Below are 22,604 nucleotides of genomic sequence, written 5' to 3' on the forward strand. Positions count from 1 at the left end.
GACAATTTTAGGTAATTGATCTTGAGGACAGAGTATCATATCAATCATTAAACCTGGAAACGGAACAGATCTGTCAGATCTTGCCCACCTCAACACAGACCAGTTCTTTATGACACAGCTTCTAAATTCTGGCAGTTTTGTTTTAACTCTAAAAAACTGGGTTCTTATGCAGACGTAGATTCACACAAATGTCTTATGGGTGCATGTCTAAAGCCCCAGGTCCTACTGTTAGGTCATTACATCAAAATTTCAGCATATGTCGAAAAGAACAAGAGAGAAACCTATAAAGCAGATTTCTTCCCTTAACTACAGCCTATAAGACAAATCTGAGAAAAATACAGTACAGTGCTGCCACCAAAATTCACATCTCTGCAGAGCTCCTCACAGTCACTCCCAGAAAGGCACTGCATGAATGCAAAGAAGTGCAGCTGGCTCACCCCAGCAACTCAAGTGCAACAGGCTATTAAAAGAGCAGCTGGAAAGTCCCTGCTTTTGCCCCAGGAGAAACTTGTTGATATTCCCAAAAGTTTCTTTCTACCAAGTGAGAAAAAGGACTGGGTAGCTCCCTGTGGGGAAGAGAAACTCTCTGCTATGAAACCCATGACATAGTCCAGGGCCACTCTCACAGCTCTACTATCATAATTCAAACCCTGTTTCCACTAAGACCATAGACTAATTCAGGCTGAAAGGGACCTCAGGAGGTCATTACTCACTCCCAGGTTTTAGAAGCCTCTAAACAAGAGAGAAGATTTTGATCATAAGCAGGGGCTCAAGAAGAATCAAGGCTGACTTACAAGTCCAAGCAGCTCTAGTTTCCTACCTTGGTTTGTCTCCTATACCGTTTTTCCTGCATGACTTCCCATAGAAAATGTCATTTATGCCATTACTTAAGTCCTCCACACATAACTTAAATTCCATAATCCAATCACATAGACATATTTGATAAAGAAATAAGTGCCTCTAAAACATAAATTTTCTAAGTTTTATGAAAATAAACAGCAGAGTAAAGAAGACAGACTCTAATAACCTTTCTGAAGAAAAAAGCTTGTCTCTTGCCCACTCCACACAGCCAGCAAGATACAATAGTAAGCTGAGCAGTCACACCCATACTTGCTAGCCAGTAAGCATGCTGGCTGGTGCATGATAGCACACATACTGCTGCTTACCCAAAAGACAGAAGATGTAGATAAGCACTGGATAATGGGGGGCAGACATCTCAGAAAATAGATTTCATTAATTCTACTGCTCAAAGAGTTACTTGTTACTATGTAAACATTTTATGGTAGCTTGGGAGAGTTTTCCCAAGAGGGCTGTGTCAGTGGATTAGTTTATAAAATTGCATATGTTATACCAGTAGTTATGGTATTCAGGAGTAAGTTATTAATCATTGACCCAGCAAGCACTTAAATATATTTATCATCATTGCCCTCAGTAATCTCCTAGACTTCAGCCAAGCTGACACTGGACATCAGCATTTTCAGGATCAGAGTCCTACAGAGCCTCAAGCCCAAACTGAGTGACTTGACACTGGATGCGAGGAGGGCAGAATAAAGAAGGGGACAGACAGGCCCCGAAGATTTAAGGTTAGATTCCAACACTCCACCTCAGCTTCAGGTAGTTTTGATCTTATTCCCAACGCTGGGTGCAGGTCTGGCTCAACCAAAGGAAAGCATTTATATTAGGGGTGTTTTCTAACCTGAAGTTTTTTTGTACCTGCTTATTTGCCTTCACTGCAGTACTGCCTATGGGTTCTGTTGAAATTTGTACTGTTAGGCTCTGCACACACCCATGAAAATAGTGTCCCTGAACTGAATATCTTTTTCAGACCAAAGTTATGCTGTTTGTTCCCACAGCTTTGGCAAAGGTATTCAGGGACAGTATTTTCATGGGTTTGTACAGAGCTTAACAGAATGAGTCTCAACAGGTCCCTGCAGTGAAGGGTGGAGGCTGCCCATGTCTGAGGCTCATGTCTGTCTATTACAGGACTCTTTCCTGAAAGAGACAAATAGGTAAGAGTTAAATCCTGCTTAACAACCCCACCCAAAGAGAGAGACCCTATTTCAAAGGTTTTAAGACAGTGGTGGAAAAAACGTAAGGGGATGGGAGGCAATACAATTTGATTGGACTCCTTCCCTAACTCAAGAGGCAATATTGACCGAAATATTGCTGTTACCAGGTAAGTTACCATTGTAGATGACAGCTGAGTTATATGAAACTGCTGAAAGCAGAAGTAAGACTAGACAGTCCACCGTTTGCTAGCTGAAAAACTACTTTTGCAAGAACTCAAAACTAATAAAGCTAATAAAGACTTCAAGGTAAATGCAACCGCTGCAGAAATAACACCAGTTTAAGAGTGTCATCTAACTCTTAAAGAAAACAGTACACAGTGAAGCAGATATTATTATTACATATCCTAAGTACCTTCCAGGTTTCCCATGGATGTTAATTCAGCCACACAGCTTCCAATTACCACCCCAACGTCACAGCTGTAGCAGCAGAGGCACATCCAGGTGAAGAGACTTGCCCAGAAGACAGCAAGTCAGTGAGTGAGTTCATGCAGTAACTATTAGTGTTCCTCAATACTAAGGGTAAATAGATTACCTGTGTGGACACTACTTTATACCACTGTCCTTTTGAAGAGGGGCATTTAGAAACTTACTGGTATTACAGTTCCACTCTTCCTAGAAAATAGTTACTTTGGTTATTTTCCCAATTGCAGGATGTTTTGACAGACAGGCCAAAGGACTATGAAACTTCTGCCTTTAAGTGATCCTAGAGCAAGACATTAACAACCCAGGTAAAAAAGTAAAAGGTATACTGCAGCAACATCTGCCTCCCAGCAACCTGTGCAGAAGTGAGAAAGTGGAGGAGATGGAAAGAACAGAAGGGCTGGAGGACAGCAAGCTGCCAGTTCCCTTTTCTTTCTTGAATGTACCCCAAAGCACTCACATCCTGCTCCTGCTGGCAGCACCCAGGAGCCCAAAAGGATTCACTGGATAAGTGCAAAGATGTACAGCAGACGAAGGACTAGAACACCCCCTTTCTCCTACCAACCCTATTTAGTTCAGGAACTCCTCAAATGAAACAGTGGGTAATTCCACAGTAGCTTGCTATCAGCTTCTCTCACCTGTGACATGCTCTCCTTTGCTTCTACACCTGCACTCATTTCAGCATATGGACAAGAAATACAGGAAGCAAGCAAGAGATTTTACTTTAGTTACAGCCCAAGAGAACTTCATCATGAAGAAGGAGCAGGAGCAGTTCCAGGGAAAAGCAATATTTGTAAGTGGCTATGTTCGAATTAGCTAGGAGTCAGCCTGAGACTGTTAAAGGAGCTCTGCATTTGTTGAATGGATGGCTCCTCTCCCATCTTCTAAAAATAATCTTGAAAATACTGGTATATGTCCAGTGGAAGAAAGAACACTCCTAACCAGCAATTGCCGAGTAGTTTTTCTACTACTTTATTCCAAGGACAGGAAAACAGTGCACTTTAGTGTAGGAGAAGGAACTGCAAAACTGATAACAGACAGGGATGGGAGGAATACTGACAAATAGCAAAGTAATAAGAGAAAAATTCCTAGAGTGTAGGACAGCAAACTCCCAAAAATACTTTGGCAAGAAAACCTCTCTGAAGCACAAAGAGGAGGAAAACTCATCAATAGTACAGCAACAGTGATGCGGCACAGAAATTACATATCCTGATCCAACAGATCACACTGACCTAGAAAACTTGGATCCTTCTACATTTCTTCTTCCTCCTTTACATCCATGGCAAATATACCAGCTGTGATTCTTCAGTTTACAGGATATAGACTAAAATTCCCAGAAACTTGCAGCTGACTCTGCTACCCTAAAGCACAAAAAACCCACCAAACCCCCCAAAAACCAACAAAACAAAAACTTTCCCCCAACAGCAAATCAAGCAAGATTGTCATAGGAAGTACTACTATTTGCTAAACAAATGCTTTTCTATTACAGAGGCAAGCAAGAAGACTTAAAAGATTGTGATCTTCTCTTGGGAGAGAAGACATAACACTGGCTTGCACTGACTGACAAAGAATACTTGTCTAGAAAAAGCATTCCTAGTGACTCTCCATTCTTTCATCCCTAGACTTTGGCCAGGCTCAAATCAGTAGGTAATAAGGAAAAATCACAGGACTTTCATCAGGTTTGCAGTGGGAGCGAGAAAAGCAAGGCAGCCTTAAAGAGTTATCACTCTGTACGTGTAACTTTTTAACAAGAGGGGACAGAGGAGGACACATGGACTTTTACATGTTAGAGGCTGGTTATTTAATGATTGTATAAAATGGTCTGCATTTAAGTAAGAGCTACGGGTCATTCTGCGTCATCTAAACTGACTGCAAAGCATTATATAGATCCTGCTCAGTATTTGCTGAAGGAAAGAGCTTAATCCTTTAGGTGTCTAACCCTGCTAGCAGGAATAAAAAGAACTCAAGGAATGGGGCTGGATTTAGGAAATTGAGATAACTATTGGCAAAACAAAAAGACCTTGCTAACTGAAGAAAGGGAGCTCATAGTGAGTATGTCAGGGGAGACCCACTAATATATATTCCTTTCTCCCACAAAAAATTATAGTGCTGGGGATATTATTTTTGTGACTAGCTAGATGAAAAATTTCCTTTTCTTCCTGTTTTCTTAGTAAGACAGGCTACAAAGTCAGTACCTTTTATTTTTCTTTGCAACCCAGAGATTGGGTAATTTCTTGTGACAGAGCTAGTTTCTGGTCAAAGATCAGTGAACTCTAAGGCAGACTAATAACAATGAAGCATGTCCCCTATCTTCTGGGGTCAATGAAAGACTTTCTCTACCTCTCTAAAGTATATATGCCGAGTCCTTAATTAGGGCTTCGGACAAAGTGTTACCATAGAAGCCACTAGTGACACTACAACCAAGTTCTGATCCTGTGGTAAGAACTCTCAACATCTGTTCCCAAAGATAGAAATCTCAAATTGTTGCTATGCGTTGTTGAGCATTTCTTCTCCCCTGCCTCAGAAGTAGTAGTAAATAGAGTTCACTGTACAACTGATACATAACTCTGCTTTATGCTAAAGAGCTCTATTGCAAAGGCATTGTATAAAGACAAAGCAAAAATGGATACTGTTCCAGAAAGTGCATAAACATATGTACAAGAGACAAAGAGATGAGTGGAAAAGCTCAAGTGACAGTATCAGGACTCAAAACAACTATACTAACCCGAGTCGTGTTTTTATTGTTGTGTTTTGCTGTGTTTTTCTTAATAGATCCACGAGTATAGGGGAGTTTTAAAAAAGATCAATGAACTAATTCTGTAAGTTCTTAAGGGAAGTGCCTCCCATGTGCAAGGGGCAGCACTAGTGACAGCACAATGATGCTTGTTTGAAAATTCAGCAAGTTAGAGATAAGAAAGGAAAGCTGACATCTTGACAGAGCAGATCAGGAGATTCAGTTGGGGGATTTACACACATAAAAGAAGGCAGCATGCAGTTTAAGTCTAACATGGCAAAGAGGAGATGTGGAAGATGTAACGATAGCATTGACAAGACAGAAGCAATTGACTGAGGAAGTAATCCCCACAGTATCATTCTGAATAGAGATGAGCAAGGAAGATAGACTATGCCAGAGCCAATTAACAAACAGATGCTGCAGTTATCAAGAACAATTTGATTGAAGTCTCAGCTTTAGATATGCAATAGATAAGGCCAGAAGTTTAATACTGTGTAAAGAGAAACTATGTAATACAGCCTGAGAAAAAGGACCTAGAATGGGGTCTAAACTCCAGGTGATGCCAATTTGTAAAATATGGACAAGATTTGTTTTCTGATAGAAATAGTCAATAAGGTCTTACAAGGGGCAATAAGTCCTGGAAGAAGGAAAGGAATATTTGTGGTGTACGTCAAAATGACCGGGGACTAACTCACAAGAGTCGCAAAGCATCATGCTGTGCGCTGTGCGAGACAGCTGGGGTTGGACTCCATGAGGAATAACCTCTCTCTCTGGCTCTTCCACAGACTTGCAGTGCAAACTTGGATTTAACCTTTAATGGCATTTTCTTAACATGAGATAACCAATCTCTTTTTGAGGTGCTCAGACATAGTGCTGTTACGATGAATATCACAGAGAAGCTTGCAATTCACAGATATGAACTTAAGCTACTATCGGTTCCCTACAAACAACTGCTTCACAAGCAGTAGTTTAAAAATGGACCTTTCCCGACTAAGTGGATTTGAAACAAGCACAAGAAAACCATAAGCTCAGAAAGCTGAGAACATGTCTGCAAAGCACAAAAAAGCTCCAAACTAGCTTTGAGCAGGCCAGCACATCTGTGCAACATGGCACAAAGACAGTTATGCAGATCTCAGAATTACCATAGCTGTATCAGTGCAGTGCTGAGCCCAAGCTGAGAATCTCCACCTCTCAGCTAAACTAATTTGCTCAGGCACAGCTCCTTATGGATTAATCTACATTGCTTCTGGATCTGGAACTAGCTCAGTCATTGCTTACATGCTATAAATGTCCTACAGTTTCAGAGCTACCACCTCCAAGAAGCCAACAGGAACAATGAGATGAAACATAACCACTCGAGCTTAACAACTCCAAGTTCCAAGGGAAACTAAAAAGAGAAATCTCTTTGCTTTGTGTTCCCATCTCATGGAACCACTTTCATCTTAGAGATTTGTAAACACGTATACATCAGCGAGTATCTCAATCCATCATGTTTGCTCAGCAGCATAACTAGTTCTGCCTAATTTTGTAGGACTAGCATTTAACATTGCTATGGCAGAATCTACCACTGATAGCAAATCAGGAAATAAGAGAGGAAACTGCTAACTAATGCAACAATCTTCACGTTCCAAAGGTCAGAAAACAGATGGTTAAAGATAGCTGGACTCCATAATTCTGATAAATCCTTCTCCTGTCTGCTCAAGCTTAAAAAGCCACACACCCTCAAACCCTGAATCTCCACATTTCAAGTTATTACTATTTTGGCATTTGGACGAGAAGTTGGTTTAAATAACATTCTAAGGATTTCTCCCCGAGTTATCAGCAATAATCTTGCTAATGACAAGCACAAAAGACTGAGGATCACTTTCCTATAGCTGAATTGGCTGTTCCATATTATCAAGAGCAAAAGATGCTACAGAAGAGGTCTTCGGAGCTAGCTAGTCATCTGACAGCCCTCTCTAAATAAAGGTCCTCATACTCACTAGCAGAAACATCACTATAGTAGCAAGCACTCTTTAAGTTCCAGCTGCCAGAAAACATCTTAATTGAAAACTCTCAAACTGCTTTGACACTGGCTGTGAGATGTCACGTAAGTTTTCAGCTATGAGGAGGAAAAGATCACTCCAGATGGAAGATCTCTGATTCAACATCCTGATAGTGAAGCAAGATCATTTTTGGAGAGCTTTTTCAATCCAGTTCTGATCAAATTGCTATTATCTGATAAAGGACCATTGCTGTCCCAATAAGGAAGTTGGCTTTATTGCCCATGACATTTAAATAGCAACATACTTGCTTGCAAGAGGCAGCCAAAAGTCTTCCTCAATAAGGCTTACAGATTCATGAGTATAAAGATAACTTAAACCAGTGCAACCACACACAGCCACAGCTTGTGAGCAGCTTTCCAGGACAGCCCTGTTGTAAGGCGTTTCAGAGCTTGCTCTACTGGCTAGATGAAGATTATTGAAAAATCTGCATCTAAAAGTAATAGCTGCATCTGCCATGCATTACAAGGAAATGTGTGTGTGCTTAGGGGAGGCATACAAACTTAGGACTGCTACCACACCTGAAACTCAGTCACTCGGTTTACAGTCTCTGGTGTCCTGCACAGTGTGTTTTCTATGTCAGTGCATTGTAAGGACTGTCATCCTCTCCTCCCTTTCCCCTCCAAAAGCCACAAGAATCTGTCAGTCAGTACACCTGAACTGACCAAAGTGCGACCCAAGTATCTTGCATCTATTCTATACTATAGTGTAATTACAGTGTACATTTTATATATATCTATATATATTATACTCTTCTATAGTACAGAATAGATACAAGATACTTGTGTCACATTTCCTTGCAATGCATGGCAGACACATTGACTGTTACTATGATGGATACAAATAACTAATCTACCAACAATCAGAATATCACAATTCTTTTTACTGCTGGTAGGATGAATATGTTAAATTAGAGTAACCAGATACTGAGTCTTCAGGTAACTACACATTTTCTTTCAGTGTCTCCTGAATGAGGTTTAACATGAAGGGTGCAAACTGGAAGCCAGGACACAAAGCTGAATTTTTAGTTGTGTAACTAACCTGCTCTGTGACTTCCACACGTTGCTGGTTTTATATTTGTAAAGTATTTTTACACTGTAAAGTGCTTACGCTCACCAAATGTAAAGGCCAACAGAAGAGTTCATTAACTGCATATATTGAATGCTAGGCTCTCTAAAATAATGCCTCCTGAGAGGCTGTTCCTAGTCAACTAGTATTTCTAACATTATTACCAGCAGGCCTACCCCAAATGGATGGCCAATTTCCCCCTCTTTCAGCAAAAGGCTAACATGGAATAACATTTGTGACAAGGAATATAGCTTAACCACGACATCTGTAGGACTTGGATGGCACACTTTGGACCCTTATTTCTACTTCACCCTATTCCTAAAAATCAGATGGATTTCCTGATGCTAAAGGAGAGTAGCAGGGGGCTGTAGTCTTGCATTAGCACTGCTTGGTACAGTGCCCACTCCTAGTCATATGGTAGGAGATTGGCTGCCAGCACTCCCATTTGCAGGATATCTCCTACAATACTCTCAGTTCAATTTTGTTCAGGAACGATCAGCATCCCGCACAGAGAACTCTTATCTCAGTTGTGTGTGTCTCAGTACAGAGTCAATTCTTTCACCAGCTTTGCCTACCAAGCCTCTTAGAGGAGGCTCTTGCCATGCATAAGGTTTTAATGAACTTGAGCTTTTCAGGAACTCATGAGCAAGGCCACTCCAAGGCACTGTGTCTTTTCGGCCCAAGATACTCACTTAGTGCCACTTAATTGGCTATCCTCATTTTATTACTATTGCTGCCAGTTACATGTCAAGTGTTAAACATGCATCACAGCAGTCTGTTAGACTGAGAGAAAAAATAAAGGAACTCACCCGTTCAAACAAACCACAGCAGTTCTTACCTGAATCTCCTCAGTTTCATCCACCAAGAGGAAACTCACAACTTTCTCTGTCATCTTCCTTCTCTTGGTCTCCTCATCCATCCCCTCCTCCTCTTCCTGCTCTTGGGCTTTGCCAGCATGGTACACAGTGACAGGGTGCTTCCTTCTGTTCCCCCCAGCATGTGTCCTCTTCTGACACTCCACGCAGAGGTTGATTTTGCACACCTGGCACCTCACTGCTGCTATCTGCCTCGAGCCTGTCATGCTGGCGTGCATTATGTTCCCATTGGCACCTTTGCAGGAGTCACAGTACGGGACATGGCCGGGTTTTATACGGGTCCGTTCGTGGTTCCGTAACCTCTCCGGCTGATGCAGCTCTTCTTCACAACGCTGGCACTGTAGGCTCCTGCACTCGTCACACTCAAAGATTGCTTCATCTGTCCCACTGCAAACATAGCTTTCCTGGCACAGGAGTGTCGTGTTCTGTCCTTTCTCTGCAGTTTGTGTGTGGGCGCTCATCTTCAGATTTCTTTAAAGCAACGTTTTTCCCTCCTGTTTCTGTTTTGAACAGTGATACGTGTAAAAGTCAGTAGCAAATTTAGTATTTTCACAGGGGAAAGAAACACAACAGGAATGCTGTCCGTACTTAATTTTAAATAATTAATAGATGTTTCTGTAAGATTCATACACTGACCTGCCTCCCAGGAAGAGTCTTGTTAAGTGCAGATGAAGTTTCCTTTCTCCAAAATAAACTCAAACAACGTGGCTGGTTTCATGCATTGTTATGCCCGAATGCTGGTACGCATTCTGCCTCTGCTTAGACGTATAACGTCTTTTCAGTGATGAGGAAAAAACCCAGTCTGGTGTACTTCAGCAGACAGGGCACAGGGTATCCCTGAAGCAGAGATCGGAGGGAGGCAGCTGACGACACAGAGGCAAAAAAGGCATTAGAAATGCACAAGTGCATATACATGTACACACACAGAGGACTGTGTCAATACTAGAAAATTCTCTGCTTTCACTCCCCAGCTAAGCTCCTCCTTCAGAGTTCACAGTATTTATTTGCTGGGAATTTCCTGATGCGCTTCGCCAGATAAACAAAAATCCGCTCTCTTTGTGCGCTCCTTCTAGCGACGCTGGAGAACGACCGCTACCGCGGCCAGGCCGGCGAGGCGACGGGTTTTCCCCCTTCCCCGCCCCAAGTTGCCAAAGCAGGCCCCCGAAACCAGCGCCCGCTAAGGGCAGGCTGCGCACCGAGCCGCCTTTGTCTCGACCTGCTGCCTCCCGGCTGCGCGGGGCCCCGGCCCTGCCGCCTCACACCGGCCCTCGGCCGCCTCCCCTCCCGGCCCTCACAGAGCCGCTCTCGCTCCGGGCTGACCCTCGGCGCCCACCCCGCCCCGCCGCCGCCTCTCCCCGACCGGTTTCGCGGACCCGACGAGGAGCGAGCGGCCGGCCGGGAGCGCTGCCCCGCGGCGGCCGGCACTTGTGGCTCGGCCGCTCCCGGGCCGGGCGGGGGCGGCGGGCGGCCCCCCGCCGCCGCCGGCCGGCCGGAGTTACGTAACGCCGGTGCCAGCCGGCGCCTCGCTCCCGCGCCCCGCACCTACCTGGGGGCTGCGCCCGGCGGCGGCGGCGCCGTCCTAGTCCGAGTCAGCGGCCGGGGAAGGAAGGAAGGGGGGAAGCCCCCGGCTTCCGAGCGGCGACAGCGGGCGGGGAGCTGCGGCGGGACCGGGAACAAAGGCGGCGGCGCCAGCCGGGCTATTGTTTACAAGCCGGCGGCCACCTTTCTTCCCCTTCCTCCCGCCGGCACCCGGTGACTAAGGAGTCGGGTCCCGGCCGCGGCTGCTGCTGCTGCTGCTTCTTCCTCCTCCTCCTCCTCCTCCTCCTTCCCCCCCGCCCCCTCCGCGCCCGGGGCGGGGGGTGTCCCGCTTCTCCTCCCCCAGGGGTCGGGGCGGCGACCCGACCATGCAGGCGAAGCGCCCGGGAGGGCTGAGCTGAGCAGGGCAGGGCAGGACCCGCGCCCCCTCCGCCCGCTCCCCTCGTTGTCAGCCGGGATCAGCTGATCGCGGGGAACTTCAGGGTTATTTTCTCACCGCGGAGACGGGAAGGCGGCGGGCGGGAGGCGGGGCGGCACGCCGGCACGCCGGGAGCTGTAGTCCGGGGGCCCGGCGCTGCCTCACGGAGAGCCGCCGGCAGACCGCACGTCGCCGCGGGGGCCCCACGCCGTGGCGCCTGCTGGGAGGTGTAGTTCCCGCGGCGGGAAGGGGCGGCGAGGCCCCGACCCGGGGTCCCCGGGGCGGAGCGGGGAGGTTAGCGGGGCGGCGGGTGACGGCGGAGGGCGCTGCGCCTCCAGGGGCGTTACGAGGGCGGGGCGGGGGGCGGCCGTGCCGTGAGGCGGCCCCGCCGTGAGGCGGCCCCGCCGGCCGTGCCGTGAGGCGGCGCTCCCGCCCCTGAGGGCGTCCGCGGTGCTCGGGGCCCGTTCGCCGTCCCTGAGGTTTTCGTTCGCCCTCCGCTTTATTTTTTGTCCCCCCCCGCCCCGCGGCTGGCGGGCACCCCTGAGGGCGGGCGGAGCTGCGAGACACCCTGCGCCGGAGGAGTGTAAGGAGTCCCCCCAGCAGGTGCATGAGGGATGAACTTCGTAGCGAAGCTTTTTCCTTCCACCACCTGGAGAGAGACCAAGCGGCCGCTGCCAGGCCTCCAGGTCTGGCAGATAAGCGGGTCACGGTGACCGCCTGGGAGAGCCAGGCGCCCGTCTCGCTTCTGCCACTCGACAAGGAGTGTCACAGGTCACTATAATTATCGCCCTTTTTTCCTGTTCGTGACGGTAACTAAGGCCGATGGGTGAACTGCCGCCACTTACTTGGCTGAAGGGGACTGCAGATCCGAAATAGAGGCACACGCCTGCCAAAAACCGGCAGATTCGCCGTCAGAAACGGGAGCTGTGGGAACGGGGTGGTGGGTGCAGGCGGAGGTGGTCAAAGAAGCCCCACGGTGAGGAAGCAACCTCGGCCAGCAATGGCTCCAGTGACCTTTTGGCTCACGGTACTGGCTGGGAAGGGCAGGGTGCTACAAGAAAAGGACAAGTTATTTTGAATTGGCCGTACATGTATACGAAAGTATGTGCTTTAGATAATATGCAAAATTATTTTTGTTGGAGCGTAGCCAATGCACAAGCAATTTCTCTTCTAAAGTAACCAGTGTTTTTGGCTGGATGCTTGGATCAAGTGCTAATGGTTACCTCACTGGAGGAAGGAGATGCGCTGTTTCATTTCAGTGGACTTTACATGTTGATAACCATAGACAGGCAGCAATAAAGTGCCCTGTTGTTTGGTCCCCTAGTTTGGTTGTATACAAATAATTTTGAGAGGGAACCAAATTACATAACTGGATATCCATGTAGACAGCAGTGATTTACCTTTTGTAAGGTGAAGTATCATCATGTCACGAAACTGAGTCCAGTTACCATGAAAATGAGGTGTCAGTGAAGTTCCTAACACTAGGAGCCACTGAGGCCCTGTCAGAAACCAAGTGTATTGCTGAAGTACTTTTGTTCTATTAGATTCTACTGTATACAGAATAAACTAAACTTGGTTGCTCTGCAGGTGCTGGAAGGAAAGAGCTTTGCTAGGAGTTTGTTAACTAGGCATATACATGGTTTATCTATTTCTCTTCTATGCAGTTTAGTGATGATGAATGAGTGAAGATTGGCACAGTAACTGTCTTCCTTGTTCTCTTTCATGCTATTAAGATATGTATTTTCACTCATTATTTTGCAGAAAAGATTAATCAGAAAGATTAACTAAATAGACTGACATCTATAGGAATAAACTTTTGCTGAACCAAATGTCTTCAGAGTGAAGAAATCCTGGATAGTGTATATATTGATACAAGGTAGAAACTTCTAAATCTCATGGTGGTATTCATGGGGAGCCAAGGAATCAAATCAATGAGAGTTTGGCATCTAAAGGATCTTCCTCTAAGTGGCTGTATTTAGACTGGTAATGTGATAGAGGGAGCAATTAAAGGGTATGAGGAAGAGAAGACAAAATATAGGTATTCGTTTTGTGGTGTTAAAAAAGGTGCACTTGAAGGCTACTTTTATGTAAAACATTACAAAATGTACAAAGTTGTGCTAGTTACTACTTCCTGCATAAAGCCTGGACTTTGATCCCCTGCTGTTTCCTACTTCTCTCTCTTAGAAAAAGTGCAGCACTGCTCCTCCTGGAATAGGAAGTATAGTTTTAATTTCTCTTTTAAATGCCCTGCTTATAACCATAAATTTGGTTTTGTTATGTCAGAAATCAATTCCAGCTGCTCCTTGAAAACAAGTTTTACTGATTTCCATGGGAGTAACATAGCCTATACTGAAGACAGAGAAACCTGCACTGGATAGAGCAGATAGGCAGTAAGGATCCAGGATCCCAGTGATAAGTCACAGTTCTGTAAAGACTGTACTCCTTCACTGCTGTAGTAGATCCTTTTTACCCAGTGATTCTAGAGCTGTGGGCTAGAACTCTGTTCCACTGGTAAAAGGTTCTAAATGTTGCATAGTCTAGAAACAATCTGACCCCTGTTCTCTGAGATGCTGCCTAGCATGTTGGGAATGATTTCTCATGCTTGAAATGCAAAACAATCTGCAGACATAAAAAGCACTTTTAATTTTGGTGTTAATATTGAAAGCCATCTACTGCACTCTTCTTGATTGGCTTGAGCATGAAACTCTGGAGTCCGCAGCGCAGAACTGAATGAAGTGAACTGTGATCAGTATCTGGAAGGTGGGATCTCAGTTTCACAAGTGAAGGGTAAAAAGAAAACAGGTTTAGGGGTAGGTAGTTCTAAAATTCAATAGCAGAAAGAGTGGAGATGTGGAAGTAGCTATTTTTACTACATGCTCCTGATGCTATTCTTCCTTGCTTAGGAAGGATACTGGAGGCTAAAGTTCATGATTTGTGCAAGGAGAGTAAATGCAAAATGGCCCATTTCTTTAGCTAAACGAAATAGATGAACGTCTAAATTAGGAAAGTCTTTGCAACATTTCCTGTAAATAAAAGCTTGTTACGGCAGTACAAGCGAGTTTGGATTTCACATTTCTTATTCAAGCAGGGAACAGTTTCAATCTGAGACAACTGCATAGGATCAGGAAACTCAGAAGATTCTTTTCCTGCAAGATGCAAAATGAGTACCACTTTTACCTACCTAGGTATGTTTATAAATTATTTGAAATATTAACAGTAGTCAGTATTGCAGTTACTAAATTCATGTTAGTTGAAGGGAGATATGCAGAGTGCATGGGATGAGTTGTAATTAATAGAAAGTAAAAATGTTCTCTCTGATGGGGGAAGGAACTGCATTCAATCTTGAAGTATTTCCTAAATCTACTACTGCTAAAGTATTTATCCTTGCACATCATCTTTTAAAGCAAGGTGATGAATGGGACCTTAGTCCCAGCTCAGTTGTTGACTGTTCAGTAGCACGTATAACATCAGTCAGATTTAATCTGCTTTGTACAGAAGAAGTCAACGGTGTCTGCTTTGAATGTTTTTCTTGCCATTACTGGTGGAGGCGATTGTCATTAGACTCTTATCTTTTGAGCACTTTTCCTTAAACAGTGTTTATAAACAGTGGAAAATGTAATACAGAGATGCTAAGATTTTTTTTCCCTAGCTGATCCAAGATGTTTTAAACAGCTTTGTGCACATATGTTCATGTTGTGGTCTACCTCATAATCATCTGTAAGACCACCTTCCTTCCATTCACAGTCACTTCCTCTTTCCATTTGCAACTGCTCGCCATCATTGTGGTAACTACAGCAATTACTGTCTCGCATGTAATGTTGGGGGGAATTGTACACTTTGTCTTTTAATGTAGTCTAAATGCTGGAAGTAGGTCAGGGAAAACTATCAGTTGTAGACCACAGCTAGGCCCAACTGCTTTATCGCACAGTGACATCTTTTTCCTGAGCATATGGCTGCCTAAGATACTGGGCTTTGCTCTTTTTGCTCTGTAAATCCTTTTTTTTTTTTTTTTCAGCAGAGGTACAGCCTTCCATGAAAGCCAAGCATATCCTGGGCTGCATCAAAAGAAGTGTGGCCAGCAGGTCAAGGGAAAGGATTCTGCCCTTCTGCTCTGCTCTGGTGAGACCCCACCTGGAGTACTACGTCCAGCTCTGGGGTCCTCAGCACAGGAAAGACATGGACCTGTTGGAGCGGGTCCAGAGGAGGGCCACAAAAATCATCAGAGGGCTGGAGCACCTCTCCTGTGAAGAAAGGCTGAGAGATTTGGGGGTGTTCAGCCTGGAGAAGAGAAGGCTCCAGGGAGACCTTATTGCAGTCTTTCAATACTTAAAGGGGGCTTATAAGAAAGATGGGGACAAACTTTTTAGCAGGGCCTGTAGCAATAGGACAAGGGGTAATGGTTTTAAACTAAAAGCAGGTAGATGCAGGCTAGATATAGGAAGAAATTTTTTCAGATCAGGGTGGTGAAACGCTGGCAGAGCTTCTCCAGAGAGGTGGTAGATGCCCCATCCCTGGAAACATCCAAGGCCAGGTTGGACGGGGCTCTGAGCAACCTGATCTAGTTGAAGCTGTCCCTGCTCACTGCAGGGGGGCTGGACTAGATGACCTTTCCAAGCCCCTTCCAACCCAAACCGTTCTACGATTCCGCATCTTTATGCCTACTGACCCTAAGACTGCTTTTTGTTTTAGCTTTCTAGGCCCTTCAAATTTGCTAAACGCAGCTAAAACGCGTGTTCCCTCCTTACTAAAGCCTGTGAAAAGCAACAGGCGTACTTCCCACGCGGCTGTGCCTGCGGGTACAGCCTGCACCCACCACTGTCGCAGCTAAGCCCGGCCCCAATGCGCGGCAGCGGGGAAGGGCACCCCGAGCTGACCCGGGGAGCGAGCGAGGGGCGCACGGCAGCAGCCGGGAGAGGGGCCGGTGCTAGCCCACAGCGGGAGGCTCTCCAGGGCCTTCAGCCACCCGCGCCGAAGCCGCCAGCAGCCCCCGACCGACGGTGTTTGACCTCAAGATGGCGAAGCTCCAGACTGGGTCGAGGCGCCGCACCGCCTGCCCCCAGCAAAGATGGCGGCAGCCCGGACGCGGTTTTTTCCTCTCTCTGCCCTTCTAGCCGCTGCCGCTCTATGGTTGGGCGCGTTATTGTCTGGGCGCGGAGCAGGAGGGGCGCTCTGGCATGCCCGCCTCTATGGTCTCGCGGCGCGGTGCAGGTCGGGCCGCTGACGGAAGGGGCGGGTCACATGACCCCGCGCAGCGCGGCGGCGGCGGCGGCTCGGCGCGGTGTGTTCGCGGCCTAGTAGCGCCCCGGGGCTTCCCAGCCGGGCCTCAGGCGGCCGAGCGGCGTCCCCCGACCCCATCGCCGACCCCCGCGGCTTGGAGGGGCCGCGGCGGCGCTCCGGAGGCGGCTCCTGCTCCGCAGCGAAGGGGTGAGAGGCGAGAGGAGGCGGCGGCGGCGGCGGCGGGGGGGGGGGGTTGGGGGTTGGGGGGGGAGGAGACGGACGATGAGAGGGGGAGGGAAGGCGGCGGCGGCGCTTCAGCCGCCCGCTGAGGGAGAGGAGGCGCGGCCGGGCCCGGGCCGAGGCCGCTCGGCCGCACGCTGGGCCGTGGCAGGCGCCGGCGGCCTGTCGCCGGCCGCGGCCCGCGGGGAGGCGGCGTGGGCCTAGTGGCGGGCTGGAACGGGAGAGCGGCCTCGGGGAGGTGCTCGCGGGAGAGCAGCGGCGGGGGCTTCGCGCTTCCTCTCCCGCCCGGGAGGCGTGGGAGTCCCTTCCGCCTCCCGGGGGCGCGGCGGGGAGCCGGCCCCGGCGGGCGGGGCGGCGCGGCGGAAGGCGAGAGGAGCCCATCTCACGCCGGGGACGAGGCCTTGCGCCTCTCGGCTGGGAGCGGAGGGGCCCGTGGCGGAGCTTTGCCGGCGCCCGAGGCGGGGGTGGGATTTCGCTTCTGGATGTCGGGGGAAGGGGTCGTGCGACGAGACGGTGTTCGACGGGATCGCGGCAGGGAGGTTGATGTCCTTGGTGCGGGCTGGGGCAGTCATCTTAAAACGCGGTTTTGTGCTTAAACGAGTCGGAGTGATTCATCCGTGTCAGTAGCAGTTGTGAAGTGCATTGGTAGGTCTTTCCTCATGATGTCTTTTTCCATTATACAAAAACACCTTTGCCTGCCTGGAGAAAAGGAAGGGGGGGGTGTGTTTAAATACAGGGAACATCCCGAGCACAACTAACTTTTTTTTTTCTGAAGTAGGTCTTAGGCGGGCTCACAGGAAGTGAAATCTTAAAGTTGCTTAGTTCTCAGTCTGTTCAGATTAAAATGCACGCACACAGATTTTTAGTAATTTTTTGTGGGTCAGGAAAGCATTGCTTCAGGTATTTATGGAAGATGGTCCAGAACAAAGTCAAAGAAGGACGAACAGGACAGTTTCTTATGTTCCCTGCAAAGGAGTGGCATTGTACATAGTGCTTCACGTTTCTCTGCTTCTGTCTCTCCAGTGCCCATTCGCATGAATGTTGTAATGCCACAGCCACGTTTGTGTTTTGGGAAGAGTTAATAGCAAAGTTAGAGTGGAGAGTCACTTTTTTGACTGTCTAGGGCTTTATGTGGGTGCAGAGGCACGCAATTTGGAACTAAATCAAAGATCTTAAAGTTTTGGTGACGAGCTTAACAGAGCCGTAGTTAAAGGGCTTTCAGACTGAGGCTTTGGATTGGATGAGCATGTTGCTTTGTAGTAATAGTTTGGGATGCAACTTACTCCATGGCCGTTAGTGAACACTTCCTAGATCACCTCTGAAGAACAGGCTTGAGCAAATACTAGTTTTGTTTGTTCAGAAAGAAATATGCTTAGAAAATCTGTAATCTGTTTTATCTCTCCCCGTCTTTTGTGTTTTACATTGATGCCTTGCTTAGCTTGCAGGCAGTTTTGGAGAAAACTGTAGGGCTCTATGAGAAAGTGGACATTTTCACTGAGAGAATCAGTTGGCTTGAAATACAAGATTTTTCTGTTAGGGAGCTTTTTTTTGGTGAGAAGTAATAATATAAACAGCCTCTCCAATGGGTGACAAACTATGAGGTTATTTTTATAATGGAACAGCTTAAAAATCTGTACATCGTGTACAGACTGATGTAAAAGCCTATGTGATAATTCTCACTTTAATAGGTTGGTTTACTGCATATGTTTTCTCCAGTTGCTTCTGAAAATGCTTTTGTTGCTCAGCTGTGCCCATCATATGATACAAAATGTATAAAATACTTTTGTCATAAATTAGAGGAAATTGTTATTCACTCTTGGTTGCTGCCTTGGTATTGACATTAGAATCAAATGCAAAAACATTGTATGAGTCTTAATAGGAATTACTCTAATTCTTAAAAAGCATTAAAAACAATTTTATGTGTGAAAGCTTTTCTAGAGGGACATTTCAGTGAAATGTAATAACATGGATATAACAGTCAAATGTCTTGGTATAACATCTCTTTAACCAGGGTGTTACTAAACAGCATAGTGTTACACACTTACTATAGGTGTGGATTTTGTCAGGTGCTCTTGTAATAATCTAAATGTTAAGATTATAAACTACAATCCAGCTTTGATAATTTAAAAAAAAATTCCAAGCAAGTTTTGTGTTTACTGCTCCCTTATTTGAGGGACTAGCTTGCACTGCTATTTTGTGCAACTTATTCTAGACTAAGTGTACAGATTTTTTCTGGTGCCAGAAGAGTTGTGTTGGGAAAATGTTGAAGAGAAGAGAACAAAATCAAGCTAGATCAGCCATACTGTCACTGCTGTTATGAGACTACATGTATGTATTCTTAAAACACATTAAGTTTGTTTATGCATTAAGACTTCAGGATTTTTACAGTTAGTTTTAACTTTGTTTAGTATAACAGCAACTCAACAGTAAGTATTGTAACTGTTTGTTTCATGGGAAACTTAAATGGTTTTGAAAATGGTTAAAATGTTTTGCGGGTTTTATAATAAAAGTTATGATGTCTAAACACAAGAGATACTAAGGAGATTAATCCTGTGACACTGGTAGAATTATGATGCTGCCCTGAGCAGGTGATACAATTGTCAGTTTAAAATACAGTAGTTACCAGTGATTTTTATTAAACTTACATTCTGTTTATGACATATCTCTTCACCTGTTTAAAAATGGAGTAAATAAAAAAAAAAGGTTTAAAGAATACTATGATTAAAAAAAAAATATTGCATTAACAGTGCAGCCAGAGCAGTACAATCTTCTCATACAGTCAGTCCTCTCTTACTGGGACTTTTGGGAGTCAGAGATCATAAAGCAGCATGGGGCAGCAATGTCTGAATGATGGTGACCCTTGTTTCGTAGTAATTCAGTCAGCTGTGTGGTCTCAGACACTTGAGTCCAGCGTGCTCTCAGGCCAGCCTTGTGCACTTGTTTAGTTGTGCGTCAGAGCTAGCGTGCCTCTGATGGACGGAGCTCTGTCCCAGCAGGCATAGCGCTGAGTCAGAATTAACAAGTCTCAGTGGATTTTACCAAACCTTAGAGCCATATGGGTATCCCTGTACTCTCTCCAGTTTCAAAAGATTGGTGCAGCTGGCTCTGCATGGCATTTGGTTCCACCAGGACTTATTAACTCAGAAGAGCAGTGTATGAAAGCAACTGAACTCCTTCTAGGCCAAAGTTGAACCTCGAATATTATAGCTGTGTTTGTGTAGCACTTGCTTTAGTTAATAGCTTGGGCTGGATTTGAGCTGGGTCTGCGTAGAGTAAGCTTAGATGTTTTGCCATCCATGACATCATTAATCTGCAGCTTACAAAAATTGCCTAAGGCTAATAAAGCGTGCATCTACATTACTGCGTTAACTAGGATCAGGAGTGTGCTTTTGGAGGAAGTCTCGCAGTCATCCTCACTTGGGAAGCCTTTTTTTCACATTGGTTTGCACTATTCCAGTGGATGAACTGGATTCTTTTTGGATGAAAATATACTGAAAAATGCACTCTTACCTGCAAATGGGCATTCCTTCCAGTGGGGTGGACCTCCCCAAAACGTGTGGTGTGGACATTGGGGTCTCAGCATCATCTGTTTTAAGACCTGCTCTTGTTGTACTGCCCTGCTTACTGGCATGGACAGAGTCTAAATTGACTACACTTTGACACAAATTCATCATTTGGGGGGCTGAAGATGTCATTGTTTCAGTATTTTGAATGGCATCAGGCCAGATGCTCACTGCTTTTCTTAACCCTGTATCTTTGTGACCATTGTAACATTCACACAAATTAATCTCTCACTTAAAGAGCTGCTAGTTAAAATGCAGCTGTCAAGAATGCCCCCTACATCCAATTTCATTTGAGGTAATACTTTCATAAGTCAGCTGAGGTTTTAAAAATATCTCAGGACTGTTTAGTTCCTTACTTACACATTTGAATATATTGGGGAAATTTGAAGATCACCAGTTGCAATACTGAGACCACAATAAATATATCAGAGACTGATCACTGAACTGTACTGGCAGGGTAGTAGGACAGTCTGCAGAGAAGTTCAAGGTACTGTTCCTGAGACTTCTACAAGTGTATTCTACCTAGACCCAGTTTAGCATCTCTTAACTTTTCATACCTAACCTTTGGTTTGTAGTTGCTTATAAATTTGATGTCGGAGGCCCCTCTGACTGTTGGAATAGTATGTACGTTTCATGTGTTCTCTAGCTGCTGACAGAAAAAAATGTGCTATACAGTTCCCTTCATTGTAGCGTCTTGGCTGCTGCAAAGAATTGGGTGCATCTTCCTCTCTCGTCCAGATCTCTCACTTCTTCAGTGAGTAGTTTCAATCTTGGTATCTGTTGATCCTCACAGTTTTCGTAATGGAAACAGAATTAAACTATTCTCTATGCTGGTTTCACATTGGTAGTTACACATAGTAGCAAGGAAGAGACGAAGGCTTTCGTTAATCCTAGTGCTGATCTTCAGTGTCACAGACAGCAGAGGTGCTAGGATTGGTCCATGCAAGAATTAAGTCAGTAGCTGTGAAAATAACTATACAAATATGGAAAAAAATAAGAACAGAGTGCTTCAACTAAAATGGATTGTTGAAGGCCTACAGATAACAGTGTGTTTCACATCATCTAACTGGAAGATTGAAAGACTAAATTTGATCCATTCTTACTAACTGCCTTGTTCTTTTTATGCAGTAACAATTACTTCATTGACTGCCAAATCTTTGTGCTTTTCTATTAAAATTTAAAAAAAAAAGCCAACAAATTTGCCTGTGTGTATATGTAACATCCATTGAGTATGATATGTTTCAGTTTCTTTAATTCAAAGAACTGTTTCACCTCTTAGTCCCTAGGCTTTTTTTTCCTTTAGCTTCTCCAGAATGGTGTCTCAGATAAAGTGCTTATCAGAGTGAGAGAAGGGACTGCATCTACAGACAGCAAGGAAAATCACTTCCCCAATTGTTCTTTTTTTGTTTAACAGACCACTCCTTAATGTCTTATGGACCCCAGATGGTATAATACTATTGTAGCCTGTTTAGAACCATCTCAGACCCAATAGCTTATTGCTCTGCCATCCTGCCCCAAAAAAGCTTTTAATTTTGTCCAGTTGTCTTGTCAGTTTGCAATATAGATGAGGACTGAGAGCCATAAAGACCTTAATTTTCTGCCTTTCCCGGGACCATTAGCTGGTTTTTTTTGGTTTAAAAGTTTCAAATAGTGATACCAAGGCAGATAAGGGAGTTCTGTTCCCTTCCATACCATCCAAGTTTCACATTCTAGAGGAATGTCAGCTGACATGCACGTAGTCTGAAGAGACAATAAAAAATGTCATTCCAAACAAAATGTTTTGGCAGTACACCTTTGCTGCTTTTCTTTGCCCATTCAGTTTTAAAAATTCAAGATTGACAGAAAGAAAGTGTGTTCTTAGGCATATGGATTCTAAGGGGGGGGGGGGAAGTTTTATGTTTATTACATTGCATAAAATAATATTTATTGAACTGTTGGAGGAATGCTTGCATTTGCTGTCTTGTTTCTTCTACTATCTTAGACCTTGTGTCACAGGAGTGTTTATCTTTTTCTCCTGGTGAGGTGTTGATAAATTCCCTTTGGGGCCAATTAGTGAATGCCATCATCACAAACCTGTTGTAATTGATGCAGTTGTAAATGTGTCTTTGAGAGAATTATGCTATAGGGTCATATATGTGTTCTTATACCAGAATAAGTAAGTTCTGATGTTCAAAGGTATTAGCAAATACATTTGGGTTTCCCTTTCATCCTCTGCAGTCCACTATCTACGTTTATCTCTCATAGTTGTTTCCAGACTCTGTGGAAAGAAGTTTTGCCACATGATTCTCTTATTATAATTTTTTTAGCTGTTTCAAATGTATCTACTGTTGTGGTAGAGTACTGATATTAGCTCTTCTAGTATTTAAGACTGTCATCAACTGCTTGCTCTTGTACATGTATGCAAGGCACATCTGTCTCCAGC

General features: G+C 45.3%; 2 protein-coding genes across 5 annotated transcripts in view; one reads left to right on the plus strand and one right to left on the minus strand.

Moving 5' to 3' along the window:
- Window positions 1-11,342, minus strand: part of ZFYVE1 (zinc finger FYVE-type containing 1) — a 30,018-nt gene extending 18,676 nt beyond the window's left edge. Inside the window, exons 1-3 of one of the 2 annotated variants that reach the window (XM_069784307.1) lie at window positions 10,755-11,342; window positions 9,845-10,045; window positions 9,172-9,708 (exon numbers count right to left, since the gene is read on the minus strand). In XM_069784307.1, coding sequence (XP_069640408.1) covers window positions 9,172-9,669 — 498 coding nt within the window. In that variant the 5' untranslated portion in view covers window positions 9,670-9,708; window positions 9,845-10,045; window positions 10,755-11,342. Of the gene's footprint in view, window positions 1-9,171; window positions 9,709-9,844; window positions 10,072-10,754 lie in introns of both variants that reach the window. The other variant, XM_069784306.1, reaches the window with a different exon arrangement.
- A 5,055-nt stretch (window positions 11,343-16,397) lies between these two features.
- RBM25 (RNA binding motif protein 25) overlaps window positions 16,398-22,604 on the plus strand; it is a 34,880-nt gene continuing 28,673 nt past the window's right edge. For 2 of the 3 annotated variants that reach the window (XM_069784302.1, XM_069784303.1), the window contains exon 1: window positions 16,398-16,586. The gene's annotated coding sequence lies outside the window, so the exon portion shown is untranslated. The remainder of the gene's footprint in view (window positions 16,587-22,604) is intronic. The other variant, XM_069784304.1, reaches the window with a different exon arrangement.

Source organism: Haliaeetus albicilla, chromosome 5, assembly GCF_947461875.1.
Source record: "Haliaeetus albicilla chromosome 5, bHalAlb1.1, whole genome shotgun sequence".
NCBI lineage: Eukaryota > Metazoa > Chordata > Aves > Accipitriformes > Accipitridae > Haliaeetus > Haliaeetus albicilla.